Source organism: Mirounga leonina, unplaced genomic scaffold (genome assembly GCF_011800145.1).
Source record: "Mirounga leonina isolate KUSES-001 unplaced genomic scaffold, KU_Mleo_1.0 Mir_166, whole genome shotgun sequence".
NCBI lineage: Eukaryota > Metazoa > Chordata > Mammalia > Carnivora > Phocidae > Mirounga > Mirounga leonina.
In genome coordinates this window covers 11752203-11774397 of record NW_023270418.1, presented here as the reverse complement: position 1 = coordinate 11774397, position 22195 = coordinate 11752203, and the positions used below count along the sequence as shown (strand labels likewise).

General features: G+C 38.6%; 1 protein-coding gene across 4 annotated transcripts in view; it reads left to right on the top strand.

The window, feature by feature from the left end:
* The window catches only part of LOC118015733, a 185526-nt gene that overhangs the window by 78426 nt on the left and 84905 nt on the right, over positions 1–22195 (top strand). For all 4 annotated transcript variants that reach the window (XR_004680690.1, XM_035012519.1, XM_035012520.1 and 1 more), the window contains one exon: positions 13823–14068. Coding sequence is in view for 3 of the 4 variants with exons in the window: in XM_035012519.1 (XP_034868410.1) it covers positions 13851–14068 (218 nt within the window). In the remaining variant the exon portion in view is untranslated. The remainder of the gene's footprint in view (positions 1–13822; positions 14069–22195) is intronic.

Sequence of the window (22195 nt, the reverse complement as noted above, 5' to 3'; positions counted from 1 at the left end):
AAAGAGGTAGTACAAAATGTTCAGAGGCCCTCACCTTCTGTGTGTCTTTGTTACTTTTTTAATTGGCTCTACTCTGACCACTGCTTTTAATTGCAATGCCTCTTGTATGCAGCCTCCCCCACCCCCATACAGGAAATATTATGTGTGTCTTTTTTCTTAGTATCCGGTGGCTAATGACTATGAAATGATAGCACAATCATTTGTGAAGGTGACTTGGACAACCATCCATCCAATGAGCTCATCAATAGACTCTTCTCTTGCTATTCTGTTTGTTCATTAAAACAAGCTTTAAAAAAGCTGCATGTATTTATTTAAATACTGATTTCATAAGATGGCTTTTTAAAAAAAAAGCTGCATGTATTTATTTAAATAGTGACTTCATAAAGTAGGAAGAAGTAGCTAAGTAATCAATTTTACTTACTTCTCTCATGATGTTTTGTCCTGTGAGTTTGGGTACAATATGCATAATTTATATATCATAGAGCTAAAATAATTTTTAAAGTTTCTAGTTTCAGATAAATATACTTTATAATAAAACATGAATTTAAAAAAATCAATGAAATGATCATTTGGGTAATAGGCTGGATTTAAGATACCCAAAGGATCAGATTACTGTAGGTGAAATTCTTCCTGGAGCGTGAATCAAGCATTTTGGGAAGTGGCATTAATTTTGTTAGACTTGTTCAGGATAAGGTTTCAGCGGATTAATACTCTGAGGTTCAAAAAGTCCAAACCATCTGATATTCCCAAAAAGCCTGGGCATCAGCCTGGGCTGAAAGTTTGATTCTTACAGAAATCACTTAGCTTTATGCTATTAACATGCCCTGGCCTGGCTCCCACCCGGACTGGTTATTAGCTACACGTTGGCTTTTGGTCTTACCAGGGACTGGGTAAAATAGGGTGAATTGCTTATGCAGATTTATCACCATTTCTCAAAAGGACAGCACACTGCTCCCCCTCCAAGCATGTACCCTTTTCATAAATTCAGTGACTATTTTTAGAGAGTAAATGACATCAGAAAATTTTAAAAAATTTATATCAGATGCTAGAATTTGGCCTTTGTTTACTTAAACATTATTCAACCTGAGTATAAAATATACTGCTGGGGCCCTTTAAAAAAATTTTTTTTGGTTAGATATTTAATTCAACTATAAAGACAATTCAAGTGAGAAATTTCAGTGCATTGATTTTCTTCTTTGCGTCATTGCACTGTAATTAGCTGAGTTGCGTTTTAAATGCAGCACAAGAACATCTTTCTTGTCTGTTTATGTCAGAAAAAAATGGCTAATGAGCACTTATCAAAAAGATGAACATTTTTTCATTAGATTAAGTAAAATCAAAAGAGACTTATAATGTACTATTATGTTTCAGCTTGGAATAAATTGAGTAAAATAGCTAATATCTTCACAGCTTCCTGAGAATTTCTTTGCATGGCAGGATCCTCCCCTCACCCCTGCTTCGGCTTCAGGGAAGTGCCCGTTTGTGGCGACAGGCTTTGTGAAGTCAAGGCACATTCCCAAAGGATATGGAATGCCCTTAATATTATTTGTAAAATCTGAGTATCTATGAAGCAGGTGTCAAAATTGATTTCCTTTGGATATGCTCGTGTTCTTTGCTACTTAAATATACAGCTCTTTAAAATTGCTTGAAAAAAGGATTTCCCTCTACTTTCTCTTCGTGGTCAGTCAGAATGCCACCTGGTACTCAGTATCATGCAGAGCATTCTTTCATTTTGAGATTTTTGTGTGTGTTCAAGTGAATGAATATTATTAACCTCTGTGTTCCCCGAAGGTAACAGGCGATGGAGGTTGATTCCTCAGGAAAGTTTAGTGTAAAAATGTACAAGTTTAAAAAACTTCTCCTTGTAAATGTCACCTAGATGGCAGGTTATTTTCAGGTCATCAAAGGTTCTAAGACATTACTTTCTTTTTTACCATGTGAGAGTTAAAATCTGTTTTTATCAGTGTCTGCTTGGGGCTGTATGTGCACATCCACAGAACAACTGATATAACAAGGCCTTATATGGATAAAGAAGAACTTAATTTTCTCAAGTTTTTTGAGTTAGCATTAGGGTAAATGGACGAGAGATAAATTCTCTGTATAAAAAAAATAAACTTTTCTGGACACTAGAGACTTAATATAATCATATAACTTCTGTCCACATAGCATACTTTTTGGGAAAACATTTTAATTGAAGTATAGCACATTCATAAATGAAAGAAGCTTGGTAAGTTTCTACAGAGTAATATACCCATGTAAACACCACCCAGACCAAGTTGTAGAGCATTACTAACACTGCAAAAGCATTCTTTATACCTCTCCCCAGTCATTATCGAAAGTAGTAATCATTCTGATTTCTGTCACTGTAGCTTCTGATGTTTTGGAACTTTATATGAGTACAATCATAAAGCAAGTACACTCTTGTGTTTCACTTCTTTCCCTCAAAATTATTTCTGTAAGATACATTAATGTGATTATGTGTATCAGAAAGTCATTTTTCATTGTTGTGTAGTACTCTATTCCATGAATCTACCACTATTTATCCATCCTACTATTTGTTTTGTTTCCAGTTTGGGGCTATATGAACAATGCTGTTATAGATATTCTTGTATGTGTCTTTTGGTGGACATATGTATGCATTCCTGTTGGATATATGCAAAGGAGTGGAATTGCTGGGTCACAGGATATGTGTTTGTACAATTTTAGTAGATACTGGGAAATAGATTTCTGAGTTGTAGCTACCAGTCACACTCCCATCAGAAGAGTATTAAAGTTCTAATTGCTCTACATACTCACCAACAAAGTAAAATTTTAGCCATTCTGAGGGGTTTTAAAGTGAAATCATTGTGGTTATCATTGCATTTTCTTGATGGCTAATAATGGTTAGATAGCACCTTTTATTATGCGTATTGGCCATTTGGATGTCCTCTTTCATTATGTGCCTACTTAAGTCTTTTTCTTCTTTTTTAAAAAATTGGGTTGTCCATTTTTTTCTCATTGATTTTTGGAAGTTCTCTCCATATTTTTGGTATGAATTCTTTGCTGGATATGTGTATTACATACCTTACTGGTATCTTTTGATAAATGTAAGTTCTTAATTTTGAGGAAGTTATATTTATTAATCTTTTCTTTTTATGGTAAGTGATTTTTGTGTCCTGTATTCAGAAGTTATTTTGCTCACCCCAACATTAAGAATATAGCCTGTGTTACTTTCCAGAAGGTTTATTGTTTTTCCTTTTACATTTAGATCTGTAATTCATGTGGAATTGATATGTATGCATGCTTTGAGGTGGGTTAAAATTTCATTTAAAAATGTCAGTTATTAAACATACCATCTTTTCCCCCATTGCATTGAGTAGCACTTTTTTCATAAATTAGGTGGTCTTATATGAGTGGTCTATTTTCTAGATGCTCTATTTTGTTTCACTGATTTATTTGTCCATCTTATCCTAATATCACTATTTTATTTTTTATTTTTTATTTTTTTTAAAGATTTTATTTATTTACTTGAGACAGAGAGAATGAGAGACAGAGAGCATGAGAGGGAGGAGGGTCAGAGGGAGAAGCAGACTCCCTGCCGAGCAGGGAGCCCGATGCGGGACTCGATCCCGGGACTCCAGGATCATGACCTGAGCCGAAGGCAGTCGCTTAACCAACTGAGCCACCCAGGCGCCCTAATATCACTATTTTAATTACCCTATACTTTATCATACATCTTGATATTTGATAATGTAAATTCTTTAACTTTATTCATTTTCATGGTTTTTTTTTTTTTTTTTTTTTGGCTGTTCTAACTCTTTTGCCTTTTCATGTAAAATTTTAGGATCAGTTTATTAATTTTTATAGAAAAGCCAGCTCAGGTTTTGATTGGGTTTACATTGAACTTCAAGATCAATGGGGAGAACTGACATCTTTGCAATACTTAGTCTTCTAATCCATGGACATAGTATATCCCTCCAATTTTGTAGCTCTTCCTTAATTTTTCTCAGCAGTGCTTTGTAGTTTTCAATATACGGGTCTTACACATGCTGTTCCTAGGTATCTGGTATTTTTGATGCTGGGGATTCTTAGATAGCTTACATTATAGCAATGTAAATGATATTGTTTTAAAATTTCATTTTCCATCTGTTCAGTGTTAGTATATAGAAATATAGTTGATTTTTAAGTATGATGTCTGTATCCCATGATGGCTAAATTCACTTTTTTTTTTTTAAGATTTTATTTATTTATGTGAGAGAGAGAGAGAATGAGAGAGAGAACACGAGAGGGGGTGGTCAGAGGGAGAAGCAGACTCCCCACTGAGCAGGGAGCTTGATGTGGGACTCGATCTTGGGACTCCAGGATCATGACCTGAGCCAAAGGCAGTCGCTTAACCAACTAAGCCACCCAGGTGCCCCTCACTTTTTAATCAATAGTTTATTTGTAGATTATTTTGAATATTTTATGTATATAATTCTATAATCTGTGATCAATGACACAGATTTTTCTTTTAAAACTTAAAAAAATAATTTTAATAATTTTAATTTCTTTTCTTTGGACCACTATGCTTAATAGAAATACAATGATGATAATGTTTAATAGTACATTAAACATTATGATGCTCAATAGAAGTGATGATTTCTTCTATTACTAGTTTATCAAGATTTTTAAACATCATGAACGGACATTGAATCTCATCAAATGCTTGTTTGGGGCATCTATTTAGTGACTATATATATATATTTTTTTTTTTAAAGATTTTTATTTATTTATTTGAGAGAGAGAGAATGAGAGAGAGTACATGAGAGGGGGGAGGGTCAGAGGGAGAAGCAGGCTCCTCGCTGAGCAGGGAGCCCGATGCGGGACTCGATCCCGGGACTCCAGGATCATGACCCGAGCTGAAGGCAGTTGCTTAACCAACTGAGCCACCCAGGCGCCCTGTGACTATATAATTTTTCTTATTTACCTCATTGGGTAAATTATATTGGTTGATTTTCAAATGTTAAACTAGCTTTGTATTACTGTTATAAATTAACTTGGTTGAAATCTTCTTTTTCTGTATCATAGGATTTGATCTGCTAATATTTTTATTTGATTTTGTCAGATTTTTTCATCTATGTTCATGAGAGAGATTGGCTTATACTTTTCCTTTCTGGTAATAATTATTTTTTGGTAAGTTTTGGTAGGGGGCCTCATAAAATGAGTTCAGAAGTGATTTTATTTTATCCATTCTATGAAATAATTTATATAAGATTTGTGTTGGTTCTTTTTGAAATGTTTAAAGAATTCACTGATAAAGTGATTTGGGCCTGAAGTTTTCTTTATGAGTAGGCTTTGAATTATAGCTTCTTATTTTTAATGGACATAAGACTGGATTATCTATTTTTTTTTTCTTGTGTCACTTTTGGTAAGTTAGTATTTTAAAAAAGGTATCTGTCCATATCATCAAAATTATCAAATTTATTGGTCTAAGGTTATTTATAATGTCTCATCTTTTTAATGCTTGTAAGATCTGTAGTGATGTTCTTTTTCCCTTTATAGTATTACTAGCATTTTATCAATTCTTTTTTTTTTTTTAATTTAAAGAGCCAACTTTTATTTTTGTTGTATTCCTCTATTGCATGGATTGGCAAAATATGGCTCCTGGTCAGATCTACCCATCACTTGTTTTTGTAACTATAGTTTTATTGGAATACAGCTAAATCCATTCATTTACGTATTGTCCGTGGTTGCTTTTGCACTACAATGGCAGTGTTGAATAGTGGTGAAAATCATGTAGTCCACAAGGTCTGAAATATTTACCCTTTGTCCCTTTACAGAAAAAGTTTAATGACCTGTGCCCTACTTTTTTTCTTTTTAAATTAATTTTTGCCCTTATCTTTTATTGTTGCTCTTATACTTTCTTTGAGTTTCATTTGCTGTTCCTTTTCACACTTCTTGAGATGGATCCTTAGGTCATTGATTTTCATCCTGAGATTTTCATTTAACTGTTATATTTTCTCTAAGTACAGATGAGCTGTATCCCACAAGTTTTTATATATCATATTTGCATTATTATTCATTGAAAATGTTTTATTATTTCTATTGTTATTTCTTACTTAACTCATAGGTTATTTACAACTTTATTGATTTTCAGGTATTTAAGGATTTTCAAAGTTTTTTCCTTGTTATTGATTTTTAGATTATTCCACTGTAGTGAGAGAGCATACTCTGATTTTAATTCTTTGAAATTTGTTGGGACGTGTTTTATGGCCTGGTATATGTTTTATTTTGGTAACTGTTCCATAGATACTTGAAAATAAGGTATATTCTGTAATCATTGGGTGCTCTAAGTTTGTTAATCATGTTGTTCTGATTTTCTATATTTTACCTAATTTATTTTCTGCTTGTTCTTTTAGCTACTGAGAGATGTGTGTTAAAGCTGCCCACTGGGTTTGGGAATTTGTCTGTTACTCCTTTGGTTTTGTTAGCTTTTGCTACATTTGAGACTATGTGGAGATCTTCATGTTGAATTGACCTTCTATCTTTACCAAAAGTTTTTCTTTATATGTAGTAATACTTCTTGCCTTAAAATCTATTTTGTCTGTTTTTAGTACATTTATACCAGCCTTTTTTGGGGGGGTTAATGTTTGTATGTTTTCCATCTTTTTCCTCACAGCTTTTCTGTGTCCTTACATTTAAGTAATGTGTAGTTGGGTTTAAAAAAAATACATTTTGACAATCTTTGTCTATTATTTGGAGTATTTAGTTACAACTAATATAATTATTGTTATTTTTTTTCTTAAGTCTACTACCTTACTTTGTTTTTTGTGTGTCTCATCTGTGTTTTGGTCATTTCACCTTAGATATTTTCTTCTTTGGATTTGAAGATTTTTTTTATTGCTTAGTTTTCCTTTTGTTAATTAAATATTCATTTTCTGTTATTTTTGTGATTATCCTAGAGGTTACAACATGCATCCTGGACTTACGGTCAACCTTAAATTAGGATTGTTACCACTTACTGAAGAATACAAGGACCTTAGAACACTATAACTGAATTTACTCTACTATCCCTTTGCTACTGCTGTGGAATATTTTAAATATCTATATATTTATATTATATATATTAAATACCATAAGATATTATCAATATTATTATTTAAGGAGTCAGTATTAATTTAAATTTACCCACTTATTTACCCTTTCCACTGCTCTTCATTCTTTTCTTCATTATTATGCTTTCATTGAGGATCATTTTCCTCCTGCTTAAAGAGTACCCTTCTGCATTTCCCTTAGTGTAGATCTGCTGGGATGAATTCTCTCAGGTTTTGTTAAAATGGCTATTTATTTAGATTTCAATTTTGAAGGATATTTTCTCTGGGTGTAGAATTCTAGCTTTGCAATTCTTTACTTGAAGAGCTTTCAAGGTGCCATCTTCTGTTTTCCGTTGTTTCCATCAAATAAGTCAGCCTGTTGTTGTTGCTTTGAAGGTAAAATGTCTTTTCGTTTTTTCTTCAAGATTCTCTTGTCTTTGTCTTTGGTTTTCAGCAGTTTTGTTCTGGTTGCTTTTCTTTAATTTAACCAACTTGGAGTCATAATGATTCTTGGATCTGTGGCTCCAGGTCTTTCAGTCTGGGAAAACTTTCTGTCAGTATCTCTTCAAATATTGCTTCTTACCCATTATCTGCCTCCTGTTTATCTAAAACTTTAATTACAACAATTATGTCACTTAAAAAAAAAGTGCTGTCCTATATGTGTTGGTTATGCTTGTTTGTATTTTAAATTTTTTTTATCTATTTGTGCTTCAATCTTAATATTTAAACTGACCTATGTTCCAGTTAATTTTTTTCTTCTACTATAACTAATCTGTTGTTTAACCTATCTACTGAATTCATAATATAATGATTATATTTCATAGATTCCATTGCTCTGGTAAAATAGTTTTTTAAAATCTGTTTTGAACATATGAATATTGGGGGACAACTTTAATTTTTTTAAATTTCAAATTTACAGAAAACTTGTAGGAATGGTGGAAAGCATTACTGTATATCTTCTACCAAGAGTTACAATGTGTTACATTTTTTTCCCCATTTGCCTTATCTTCCTTTCCTCCATGCACAGGTGTTCTCCCCTGCCACATTCACACACACTATTTCTTTCTGAACCATTTGACAGGATGTTGCAAATGTCATGCTTCTTATTTCCTAAATTCTTCAGTTGAGTTTACTAAAAGCAAGGAATTCATCTTAAATAACCACAGTACAACTATCAAAATTAGGAAGTTTAATATTGATATAATACTATTGTGTGATCTACAATCTGAATTCAAATTTTTATCAGTTCTTGCAATAATGTCCCTTATAGCTCCATTTTTTTTCCCAATCCAGTGATTTAGGATCATGCCTTACAATTACTTGTCAGGGATATTTAGTCTCTTTTAATTAAAATAATTCTTCCACCCTTATTTGTCTTTCATGATCTTGATATTTTTTAAGAATACAGAACAATTACTTTGTAGAATGTTCTTCAATTTTGGTTTTTCTGATGTTCCATCATGATTAGATTCAGATAATGCATTGTTGCCAGAAATAGCACAGAAGTGATACTGTGTCTGTCTCAGTATATCGTCTCAGTCTGTTGGTTTGTTATTGGTGTTACTGACTTGGATAACTTGGTAAAATCATACTGTCTTTGTGTGTGATCCACCATAAAGCTACTGTTATTGATTTGTAATGAGTAAATAATTTGTGGGAGAAATATTTGGGGACCATATAAATATTATGCTCCTCACCAAACTTGTGCCTAGTGTATTTTAGCATTCATCAGTGATTCTTGAGTGAATCAATTATTACTATGATATTTGCAAAATGATGATTTTCTAAATCTATTATCCTTTCTACATTTATTACTTGGCATACCTAGGGAAAGAATAACTTTTCCTTTGACCCCATTTATTAATTTTGCAGACTTAGGAATTCTTATTTAATTGAGAAGATTATAATCCATCAATCTAATTTTTTCTTTTAGAGAGTTGTGGGGACAGAAGGAGAGAGAGGGAGAGAATCCCAAGCAGGCTCCACACCCAGTGTGGAGCCCAATGTGGGGCTCAATCTCACAACCCTGAGATTGTGACCTAAGCTGAAATCAAGAGTTGGATGCCCAACTGACTGACCACCCAGGCACCCCCCACCCTTGATCTCATTTTTAAATCTAATGCTCAAATAGTCCAGATATGGCCATTTCAAACCCCCTTAGGCAGGCTCTTACGGACTTTTGCAATCTTCTTTGAACTTTCTTTACTTGCTGGCACAACACGATGTGCCACAACAGGATCATCTTTTATTTTATCTGCCCCAGCATTGGAATCAGTCATTTCTTTAAGACATCCTCCTTTCCTTTAGTGGAGAAAGGTGTTTAGAACCTAAGATCTGGATACTTCAATATGATCATTTTGCTACTAGAGTGTCATTGTGTCAAGGCTCAGTGGAGATAAGAAACCTCTATTTCTGTCTCTAATCTGTGAATTCATACTGATACTCCAAAATTTAATCTAACACCAGAAGTCTTATCTTAGTTTTTCCCCTTCCTATTTGTAAATCCTTTCTCCAAGTGAGAAATCTGGCTCACATTATCCTTGGCATATCTACCCATTTTCCCAGTCTTAGGTTCACAGAAAGCAGTTCCAGAATTGCTAATCCTACCACTATAAAAAAACATGTGCACTAACCAGTGTTTAGTATTTGTTAAAAGATTTTTGTCTTTAGACTGAGGGTATATAGTCAAAACTCTGTATTCAAAAGTAATTATTTTTCCCTTCAGTGTGATTGTTACTCATTTGAAATATAGTTGGACTCATTTGTTTCTGTTTATATTCCATTTTTTATTTCTTTTCCTTCCATCATTGTTAATTTCATCATCATCATCATCATCATGTGTGAGTATGTAAAACATTAACATGGTCCCCAAACCCAAAATTACACAAAAAGCTATATTCAGAGGAGTATTACTTCCCCTTTTTCACCCCACCCACCTTGTTAATGCACCCTCATTAGTTTCAAGTTCAACCTTCCTTATTTTCCTTTTGTAAATATAAATAAATAATTATCTTATTAAAGCATTAGCCTGAGCACAGGCATCAAATTTAACACATCTAGTAGCCTGCTAGAAAACTCTCTGGGGATGGAGATTGGCTGGTGCCGTCTTTACGCTCTCCCTTTGCCGTGCTCCAGAGTACCAACATTTCCTGGAAGGGAGCTTTTGCCTGTTTGGTGCCCTGGTTTTTGCAGCTGCTACCCAGAGGACATCCCTTGATCCCCTGGCTCTAGTAGCCGGGGATGGGGTAGGGGCTTGCATCCCTGCGTCCCAGGAGACTATGGCAGTCAGAGAGGCAGTTCTTGGCAGGATGCCACCCCCAGGGCATTGCATAGATAGCAGACAGAAGCACACCCCCCAGTCCTGTGAAATAGGCCTTTGTGCCTGGCCTGGAGCTGTGGCCTGAGGAGCAGGCTTCAGGCTTGTCAGACATCTAGTGGCCTGTAGAGCTGCTTTCAAGGAACATAGGCTGTGCATACCATCTGGGTGTTCTCCCTCTGCCTTGCTCCAGCTAGCCTGTATCTCCCAGAAAAGAGCTTATTTTCTCTTCTTTCTTATGCAAAAGTAACATATATGCTTTCTTGCCCTTTGCTTATTTTGACTGACTGCAGATACATCCTGGAAATCACTCCTTACCACACCTTCTTTAGTTTTTATTTACAGCTCTATAATATACCATCGTGTGAATGTACCATAGTTGATTCAACCAATCCTCTGTTTGTTTTATCCCAGTATTTTTTCAATAACCAATAGTGATGTTCCTTTTTCATATGTATTTTTGTATTCTTTTTTTTAAAGATTTTATTTATTTATTTGAGAGAGAGAGACTGAGAGAGAGAGAGCACATGAGAGGGGGGGAGGGTCGGGAGGGTCAGAGGGAGAAGCAGACTGCCTGCCAAGCAGGGAGCCCGATGCGGGACTCGATCCAGGGACTCCAGGATCATGACCTGAGCTGAAGGCAGTCGCCCAACCAACTGAGCCACCCAGGCGCCCTGTATTTTTGTATTCTTGAAGGTGTACCTTCAAGGTAAATTCTTAGATATGAGTCAAAAGGTAAACTCACTCATGATTGCATTAGATATTGTCACATTCTCCTCCCATAGAGGTGGGGGACATTCCCACCAGCAGCGTGTAAGAGGTCCTGTCAAGAGAATGTGCTGTCAAGCTTTGTATTTTTACCAGATTTCATCACTGAGAAACAGTAATGCAGCATAGTTATAATTTCTCATATTATGACCTAAGTCTATCTTTTCATATGTTTAAAGGTCATTTAAAAACATTTGTGGATTGTCTCTTTGTGACTTTCATTTATTTTTCTGTTGGGTTTTTAAAACTCTTAACCCCCTTAGTTTTAGAGTTTTTTATGTATTAGGGATGGATATTAGCCCTTTATCTGATGTCTGGTAATCATGGTTATTTTAAAATTTGTGTGAGTCTCTGAATCTCTTTATTTTTTATTTTTATTTTTTTTTAATACTTTTGGATTTTGGTCATTCGTTCCTCTTTACTGGTAGGCCTGGCTGGTTTTGACTGAATGCCAGACTTTGTGTATGAAACATTGCAGAGGCTGTAGGTGGTGTTATTTCCCTCTCAAGGTGATTTAACTTGGGTAGGTAAGCTTGATCAAGGCTGATCAGTTTAAAGTTTGTCCTCCCTGTAAGGGGGTAACCCTTCTCGGGTTGAATCTGAGAGTCTGGGGTCTTTGCCCTCCTCCTCAGCAGCCCTGAAAGCTATGTCCTCAGCACAATGAGACTCCTATTTTCTCCTTAGGTTTTTAGCCTTGTAGTAGTTGCTTTCCAAGGGTTTGTCTGTCTCCTCAGAGCATGTGCTGTGTGGGAGGCAGCAGATGCCCTGAGGGGACCCTGCACCTCCAGGCTCACATCTCTGCAGCTCACCCTTCTCCAGGATGCTGGCCTATCACTTTTTGTCCCCTCTTCCAACATGACAAGACCACCAGGAGCTGTAGGCTGCTGCCATCTTGCAGGCTTTATTCCCCACTCGTTGAGCTGGCAAATACCCGGATGAGAAAGTGTTGGCAAGTGCTGGGCTCCCTTGAATGTGTTCCCCTGTCCCCAAGGTTGCAGCCTGTAAAGTCCTGCTGCCTTGATTATTTGCTCCTAGCTTCAAGCAGCTCTTCTTTTACATTTATCTAGCTTTGATAGCGCTTCTCAAACAGAGGGGTTATTCTGATACTGGTTATTCTAACACAGCCGGTGGCAGGAGTCATTCTCTCCACTTAGCACATTTCATTGAATTTGTGTGGAAATGAGAGAACACAGTCAAATCGACAAAGCATTTTAAAATCAACAAGGAAATTGGCCTGCACATCACCACTGGGGAGGGTAGAAGTTGGTACCACCTTTCTGGAGGGCACCGATTTATCTCAAAATCTTTAACAATTGCCCTTTAGCAATTCTGCTTGGGTGGTGTTTACCCTAAGAAAATAATCCGGATGTGTGGGAAGATTTATTTACAAAGATTCTAATCCCAGTCAATAAAATTGGAGTCAGAATCCTAAGTATGCAACAATAGAGGATTTGATAAATTGTGGTGCTTTAATACAATGCAATATTATGGAATTCAACATTACAAATGATGTAGAAGAATATGCATGCATGATAATGATCTATTGTTAAGCATAAGAGATAGTGACACGGCATGTGCAATATGGTCCAATTTAAGAATGCATATACAGATACATGAATATAAGACTGGAATAATGAATATAACTGGTGTCATTGGGTTGTTGGGATCCCCCCTTTGTTATGCATATTTAAATTTTTTCCCATTTTTGGAAAGTTACTTTTGTTCCAAGAAAAAAATTCATACCCTTAAAAAAGCCCTGATAGTAGGCCCAGTTGATGATATTTTCTGGCAAACATTTTATTTTATACTGGTTGCCTGAGCTCTCTCTTTATGTCCTCAGTGGTGTTACAGATTTCAGCAGAAATGTACCCACCTCGGGGTGCCTGGGTGGTGCAGTCAGTTAAGTGTCGGACTCTCGGTTTTGGCTCAAGTTGAGATCTCAGGGTCATGAGATTGAGCCCCTCCTTGGGCTCCACGCTCAGTGTGGAGTCTGCTTAAGACTTGCTCTCCCTCTGCCCCTACTCACCCTCTCAAATAAATAAACAAACAAACAAACAAACAAACAAGTAAATAAAAAATCTGAAAGGAGGGAAGGGAGGGAGGGAAGGAGGGAGGGAGGGAGGGAGGGAGGGAGGGAGGAAAGAATGTACCCGCCTTGAAAATACTTTGTGGAATGGAAGACCTCCATACAAATATAAATCAAAATTTTTTAATTTAAATTCCCACTAGTCAAATTCAAACAGGGGCGCCTGGGTGGCTCAGTTGGTTAAGCGACTGCCTTCGGCTCAGGTCATGATCTTGGAGTCCCGGGATCGAGTCCCGCATCGGGCTCCCTGCTCAGCGGGGGGTCTGCTTCTCCCTCTGACCCTCTTCCCTCTCGTGCTCCCTGTCTCTCATTCTCTCTCTCTTTCAAATAAATAAATAAAATCTTTATAAAAAAAAAAATTCAAACAGAGGCTTCACTGGTTTCTGTCAGTGTTTGTGAAAGCCTTTTTAGTAAGGAGTCTTTTAAAAAAGTAAACAGATTTGTGACAAGGACTTGGATTATAAAGGAAGATTTACCTCCTGGGAGAAAAATCGAATTTCCTTTTGAAACCGATGGGCAAAATTGAATGAAATTGCTTTGTAAACCTGATATCAAGATTTCGGCACACCATCCTTATCCTTTGTTGCTTTCTTCTTGAAGGTCTGCTCCAAGACAGCAATCACCAGCTATGACCTGTTGGGCTTCGAGGTTGCTTCCTAGGAATGTCCGTTCCTTGGGCACATCACCAAAGAGCCAGAGAGTTGAGGATTGTCATCGACACCATGAGGCCTATGGGTACTTCTTACCCATCCAGACGAGATGGCAGGACAATGACCAGTATGGCCACGTGAACAATGCCGTGTACTACAGCTACTTCGACACTATTATCAACCACTACCTGATCAGGTAGGTTTGGCTTCTGAGCCCCATGTCCTTCTGTCATTCCTCCGGCACGCCCTTTGCTGGGAGTTCATGCAGGGCATGATGGGAAGAGATTCCTTCCATTTTCTTCTGCTAGGGCACCTTTTTGTTGAGCCCACTGAAAGTCGGGTGATTCAACAGGGGAACAGGAGGACCGACATGTGAGTGAGGAAGTGTCACCCTGCTGTTCCTGCAGTCTCAGGTGTTCGTATATCTTGGTCCTTTGCACTAAATTGGCGGCAAATGTGCAGGCTTTGCATCTCAAATGAGCATCTCCATAAAAAACCCCGCGCATCTATTTAAACTTGAGCAGACAATAACATCAGCCCTCGGGCCTTTTTGTGAGAAAAGCAGCTGCTTCCCCCAAACAGGGCACATAAGGGGGAAGGAGAGTAAGGATATAAAGATGTTGTTATAGCCTCTGAATGCAATGATGACATGATTGCCTTTTGATGTGTGTTTGCAAGGTGGTTAGTATATATTTGGTTAGTATAATTCTCAGTATGAAAGATTGTATTGTAAAAAGAAAAAAAGATTGTGTCGTATAGACAGATCTGAGTAAATCCTACCGCGACTTTGCATTAGCTGTGCAATTTTGATCAACTTATTTAACCATAGTGAGTCTCCTATAAATATAACTACATCTATTGAGAGCTTTCTCTGTGTCTAGCACTGTGAAGCATTTTATACAGACTTTCTAAATTGAGGTATAACTGACATATAATATCATACTTGTTTGAGGTGAACAATGTAATGACTCGATATTTGTATACATCATGATCACCACACTAAGTCTGTTACTATCCATCACCATGCAAAGTTACAAAACCTTGTTTTTATTTCCTTGTGATGAAAACTTTTAAGATTTAATCTTCTAGCAACTTTCAAATGTGCACGACAACACTATTGACTAGAGTCACCGTGCTGTACATTACATCCCCATGACTTATTTCTTTTATAACTGGAGGCTTGTACCTCTTGACCCCCTTCACCCATTTTGCTCACCCTCCAGCCCCTCTCCCCTGTGGCACCACCACTCTTTTCTCTGTATCTATGAGTTTCATTTTGTTTTTAGATTCCACATATAAGTGAGTTCATATAGCATTTGTCTTTCTCTGTCTGACTTAATTTCATTCATCATAATACCCTCAAGGTCCATCCATGTTGTCACAAATGCAAGGTTTCATTATTTTTTATGGCTGAGTAATATTCCATTGTGTATATATACAATATAAATCTATATCTATATCTATATAGATATATATATTTGTGGATTTTTTTTTGCATAACAAGTTTATTTTTTTAAAAGGCATATATAGACAATAAACAAAGTAAACAATCAGATCTTCACTTCTACCCAGTCTTATCTGTCCTAGAACTGTTCCATTAAGTTCCAGTCTCTAAACATCTTAAATTTCAATAATCGTCCTCTTCATCAGAGTCCATGACTTTTCTTCTGTTGAATTTAACTGTGGTTTTCTTTTCTGTTTCTTGGCTTACTTTTTCAAGGATTTCTATTAAACCTTGTTTATATATATAGATATAGATATATATCTATATATATACTTCATCTTCTTTATCCATTCATCCATCAATGCATATTATGTTTTTTCCATATCCTGGTTATTGTAAATAATACTGCAGTGAACATAGGGGTGCATATATCTTTTCAAATTAGTGTTTTCATATAATTCGGATAAATACCCAGAGGTGGAATCATATGGTATTTCCAGTTTTAATTTTTTGAGGAACTTCCATACTGTTTTCCATGGTGGCTACACCAATTTTACATCCCTACCAACAGTGCGCAAGGGTTCCCTTTTTTCCACCTCCTTGCCAAAAGTTGTTATTCTTTGTCTTTTTGAAATAGCCGTTCCAATAGATATGAGGTGATATCTCATTGTGGTTGTGATTTGCATTTTTCCCTGATGATGAGTGATACTGAGCATCTTTTCATGGTCTGTTGGCCGTCTGTATGTCTTGTTTGGAAAAGTAGCTATTCAGATCCTCTGCCCATTTTTTAATTGGAGTGTTTGCTTTTTTTGCTATTGATTTGTATAAGTTTTTTTTATATATTTTGGATGTTAACCCCTTATCAGATATATGACTTGCAAATATTTTGTCCCTTTCAGTATGTTGTCTATTCATTTTGTTGATAGTTTCTTGTGCTGTGCAGAATCCTTTTAGTTCGGTGTAATCCCACTCGTTTATTTTTGCTTTTGTTGCCTTGTTTTTGGAGTCAGATCCAAAATATCACCAAGAGCAATGTCATGGAGTTTACCACCTACATTTTCTTCTAGGAGTTTTATGGTTTCAGGTCTTCTATTCAGATTTAATCCATTTTGAGTTAATTTTTGCATATGGTGTAAGATGGTAGTCTAGTTTCATTCTTTTGCTTGTGGCTGTCCAGTTTTCTCAAAACCGTTTATTAAAGAGACTATCCTTTCCCCATTGTATATTGTGGCCTCCTTTGTTGTAAATTAATTGACCAAATATGCATGGGTTTATTTCTGATCTGTCTATTCTATTCCATTGATCTACGTGTCTGTTTTTTATGCCAGTACCATACTGTTTTGATTATGATAGCTTTGTAATATAGTTTGAAATCAGGGAGCATGATATCTACAGCTTTGTTTTTCTTTCTCAAGATTTCTTTGTCTATTTAGGGTCTTTTGTGGTTCCATACAAATGTTAGGATTGTTCTCTATCTCTGTGAATTTTGATAGGGATTTTGATAGGGATTGCATTGAAGCAACCTTATTCAGTCAGTGACTGGTGGGAGCTGGTGTATAAATACCCCAGCTTCCTCACCTCTTGGATGAGATAACTGTGAGCCACCCACTTTACAGAGGCTCGCAGCTTCTCCAGGGGGATTAAGCTCCAGTTCCCAGATTGGTAGTTTTTTTTTTAATTGAGTTAAAATTTATATAACATAAGATCTACTATTTTAACGAATTTGAAGTGTACAAGCAGTCACTTTCATTTCCCCTCTCCTCCCTTCCCTTGGTAACCATGAATCTACCTTCTATCTCTATAGATTTGCCGATTCTAGACATGTCATAAAAATGGAATCATACAAAATGTGGGCTTTCGTGTCTGTCTTCTTTCACTTAGCAAGATGTTTTCAAGGTTGATCCATGTTGTAGCCTCTATTATACTTCATTCCTTTCTATGGCTGGATAGTACTCAATTGTATGGCTATGCCACATTTTGTTTATTCATTCATTGGTTGATGGACGTTTAGGTTGTTTCCACTTTTTGGTTTTTAAGAATAATCTCATCATGAGGGCTCCACCCTCATGACCTCATCTAAACCTAATTACCTCCCAAAGGCTCCATCTCCTAATACTGCCCTATTGGGGGTTATGATTTCAAAATATGAATTTTGAGGGGAATATAGTCATGCAGTCCATAACATGGCATGTTTGTGGCTTTTGAATATCTCTCATCTATGAACCTCGGAAGTTGATGTGTAGGTAATGATGATTGAGTCCTTTATCCACTGAGGATTGTGTCTGTGTGGTCCCAATTTGTTTGAAACTGTTTCACACAAGACCTGTTTCTGCTAGTTTGGAGGGGGTGGGGAGGGGTTAGCAGCATGTAAGGAAGAATTCCTGACAGAGCAGAGTGTCCTTTCTCACATAGGGGTCTCCAGATATTACACATTTACTCCAAAACTGTGAAAATACCCCTGCTACCATGTACAGGGACTTCCTAGTCATGACATACTTTTTCTTGGAGATCTGAGGATGGTCTAAGAGGTGGTTCACTGACTGTCAGAAGCCAAGCCAGCACCACATAAAGGTGTGAGAACACGGGGAAGACCAGCTAAGGGGAGCTAACCTTGTCTCATCAGTGTGAGGTAATATGAGGAAGGGCAGCTGGTCCAGCCAAAGCAACGCATCCCAGGCTGGCTGGCACACTCACCTCCTTTCACCTGGCTCTCTAAGGATGGGATAGTCAATGAGCAACATCCCCATCTAGAACATTCTGTCTTTGAGGGGGATTTTTCTGTAGGAGAGGGGACCAGGGAGTTGTGGAAGGCATGGCGGGGGAGGCTGAGAGAGACAGCGGAAGAGGCTGCAGCCTGCCCAAAGTTCCCATCACTTTGACACGCGGAAGGGGTTAAGTCATTCTTGAACAGTTTACCGCTCATCAATTGTAATTAAATATGTTTATATTAAATTATGTTCTGTAATTAATGTAAAATCCTTTAGCCTGTGCTGTTATTAGAACCAGATGCTGAAGTACCAACAATATTTCAACATGACTGTGCTGCCTCACCAGCTGTCTGACTGTAATTACTTTAATCTCAGCTTGTTATCTAATTATCACCTTTGTAAAGGGAAAAGCACTCTCTAATGCTTACTGATTGTTTCAGAGGATGAGGAGGAGCGGGGAACAGCTGTCAGAGGTCGTGGGCCCTGCTTATCACGAGGAAGGAACTTATCCTAAAGCCTATTCAGGGCAAAACTGCTGGGGGGAAAAAAAAAAAGCCGTCCCGGGCGGGAACGGGGGCCTGGCCCGTGAGGGGGGACAGTTGAAGGATGGTGAAGTGGTGAAGGATGCGGCCCTTCCTGTGCACATACTGTCAGGTGATACCTGCCTCTTCCAGGGATGGCTGGAGGACAGGTTACCCACTCTGTGTGACTCTGTTGCTTTGTCCATCACATGGAGACGGTCACAGTGCTAGAGTCTCCCTCAGAGGACAGTTGGGAAGATGCAGGGAGATAATGCATATGATGAAGCCCTCAGCACAGTGTTTGACAAGATGCACATACTCAGTAAATGTTAACCCTTCTTCTTCCTTTTTTTTTAACACATTTATTTATTTATTTATTGATGTAGTGTTCCACGATTAATTGTTTGCGTATAACGCCCAGCACTCCATTCAATACGTGCCCTCTTTAATACCCATCACCGGGCTAACCCATCCCCCCACCTCCCTCCCCTCTAGAACCCTCAGTTTGTTTCTCAGAGTCCACAGTCTCTCATGGTTCGTCTCCCCCTCCGATTTCCCGCCCTTCATTTTTCCCTTCCTACTATCTCTTTTTTTTTTTTTTTAACATATAATGTATTATTTGTTTCAGAGGTACAGGTCTGTGATTCATCAGTCTTGCCTTCTTCCTTTTAAAAAAAACTCACTGCTGGTTTTCTCCATCTTAGCTTTTATAGCCAAATCTGAAACAATTGAAAATGGATATCTACATGCCAGCAACTTGGTATTATCAGGTTGTTTTCCAAATTATGTTTAAGTTCTGTCCTTTGGGGACTGAAATTTACCTTTTCATTGCTTTTTCAGAAATGGTTCACCAAATCAGTCAAGAGTATAAATAAGTATTGTCAGGGAAATCTGGGAGCTCTTAAGGGGTATAAACTGGTTTGGAGTATCTTTCAGGACTTCGTGTATACATTTGCATGTCAGCAGTTGATGTGGCTAACTGTAGTTCATTCCAGAATGATCATTAAAGCATATTCCCTTAAGATGTTTTTTAAGCTTTTAATATCCTCCCATGCTTTACCTCTCAGGAGCTGCACTCCCATCAGAGGGGAGTTGGCACCACTCGCCCTGCCTTGAAAATAGCACGTCCATCTCCCCCATTAGACTGTGAGCTCCTCAAGGGCAGGTGGTACCTTCATCGTTTATCTGTACCGAGTATATTGCCTTGCTGGGCACATATTTTGTCCGCAGTAAGTGTTCCCTGAAAGAGCTACACAAAATAACTCATTGTCGGACCATGCGGGTTCACCCGGGGTTTTTTCTTTCCCAAAGGTGTGAGGAAGCACCCCTCCCGGGGCTGTGCAGTAGGTCTGTCTCTCATGATTGTTCTTGCCCCCTCATTGTTGCCTCGTCCTCATATCAGGAAACTGCAGAGCTGGCCTGTGGGGGAGACCTGTCCGAGCTCCCAGTGGCGTCTGACCGAAATGGTGATGAGTCAGCTGTGTCTGGGGCAAGAGGCCACAGCCGGCCTACTCCAAGGCACGCAACCCGAGGAGGGCAAAGCAGTGGGTCTCTAATGGCAGGAATGCCCAGCTGCAAAGGGGGCTGCTTTATGAGCAGGGGCTCCCACCGATCATCAGAAGAGCACAAGCATTACGAACTTCACGTAAACTCCCTTCAGTAGAGGGTATAAGCCAGGCTCTGGAGTCACTCTTTGTTAGAGTGTCTTTGCCTATTGAAGGAAATATCTCCAAATGAGAGAAATTGCCCAGCAACAATTTCCTGAAGGAAATGTCTGCCTGTAGTCTCATCTCCCATCACTTTCCTCTCGGTTCTTTTCTCTCGGGCAACAGCAAGCTGCCTATGATTCCTTCCCAGCAGCTTGCTGAGGCTCAGCCCTGCCTTTGATCCACCCGTTGCCCCTTCCTGGCATGCCCTTGCTCCTGTTCTTCAACGCTCTGACTCTTCCCAGCTTTTGGTGACCATCCATCCCACCACCACCTGTCAAGTAGACTACGTGCCCATTCTCTCTATTCCCATAGGCGCCTGGATTTTCTATGTCAGAGATCCACAAACTCTTCAGTAAACAGCCAGCTACTAAATATGTTAGGCTTGGTTGGCCATGGGTCTCCGTTGCAACTACCCAGCTCTGCTGTTGTAGTGGGAAAACAGCCATAGGCAACATGTCAATGAACACGTGGCTGTGTTCAAATAAAACTTTATGGTAGCTCCCTACTTACTTGACTTTCTCTGGGCTCTTGTGTTTTTATAGCTTGAGTCATTGTACTGGCTACTTGGTCATAGATTGTTAGTCTACCATTGCTGAATTGTTCCTCTCGTAATGACCTGTCACCCTAATCTGAGCTCCTCAAGCTAGGAACTTTAGTGTCTTCGCCTTGATTTACCCCCAAAGCAGAGCTGAGACAAGATCTTGCCTACAAGTAGTTTGCTTTAGAAATTGATCCCAAGGAGCAAGAGTGGAGACCTAGGATATATGAACTAAAACAAGGAAAGCCAGCCCAGGGTGTCTGAGCTGAGCAGCAGTGTGGGCCACAGTGGCTGAATTCCACTGGGGATCCCTGAGGAGCCGTGTAAAACAGGCCTCAGAATTGTCTGCCCACGGGGCAGAAATGGGGAGCCCTCATCTACTGGTTCCATCCCTTGTCGGTCAAGGCTCGCCGCACGTGGTGTTAGCTCCCCGATTTTCCCAAGTCTGTGCAGGTGTCAGAATCATGGAGCAGATTCCTGCCACCTCCCATGAGGTGTCTGCTGGGGCAGAGACCCCGGGGAGGCAGAAGAGACTCTTCACGCTGCCGAGGCAGGGTGCCGTCAGGTCACTCCTCGGCATGGCCGTTGCTGCAGCAAGGCTGGAGTAGAAAGGAAGCTCCAGGGGATGTGAGGCCGCCTCGCAGAGGTGTCCCACACGTGTCACGTACATGTCCTGTCACCTAGCATGGGGACTTGTGTGTGCCGAGGAGCACTGGTTAAGAGGGCGCCTGCCGGAGCCCGACTGCCCACGTTTCCATCCTGGTTCCACTCCTTCCTGAAGGTGTAACCCTAGGCAAACTCTTCAGCGTCTCTGTTCCTCATTCCCTCACCTCCAAAGTGTCAATAATAGTTCTTTTTTTTTTTTTAATTTTTTTAAGATTTTATTTATTTATTTGATAGAGACAGATAGTGAGAGAGAGAGCGAGAGAGAACACATGCAGGGGGAGAGGCAAAGGGAGAGGGAGAAGCAGGCTCCCCGGGGAGCAGGGAGCCCGATGTGGGGCTCGATCCCAGGACCCTGGGATCATGACCTGAGCCGAAGGCAGACGCTTAACCGACTGAGCCACCCAGGTGCCTGGCGATAATAGTTTTTACAGCAGAGGCTGCTGTGGGGTTCAGAGTGCTTAGAAAAGGACCCGTGTCATGGGCTCAGCAGATGTTAGTTATTAATAGGCACTTAGCAAATACTAAAGAATTTTTAACAGTGGCCTTTTGTAAGTCAACGTGGCTATCTTTGCTTTTTTATTTTTTTGGTTTTATTATGTGTCTTTATTTTATTCATTCATTGTATCTGTTAAAAAATGGAAAAGCGAAAGACAAATCAGTAGGGCCACATGTCTCCAAGAAAATGGGAGGAAATATATTTCTTCGAGGATGTGAAGGAATTTTCCTATGTGTTTTCT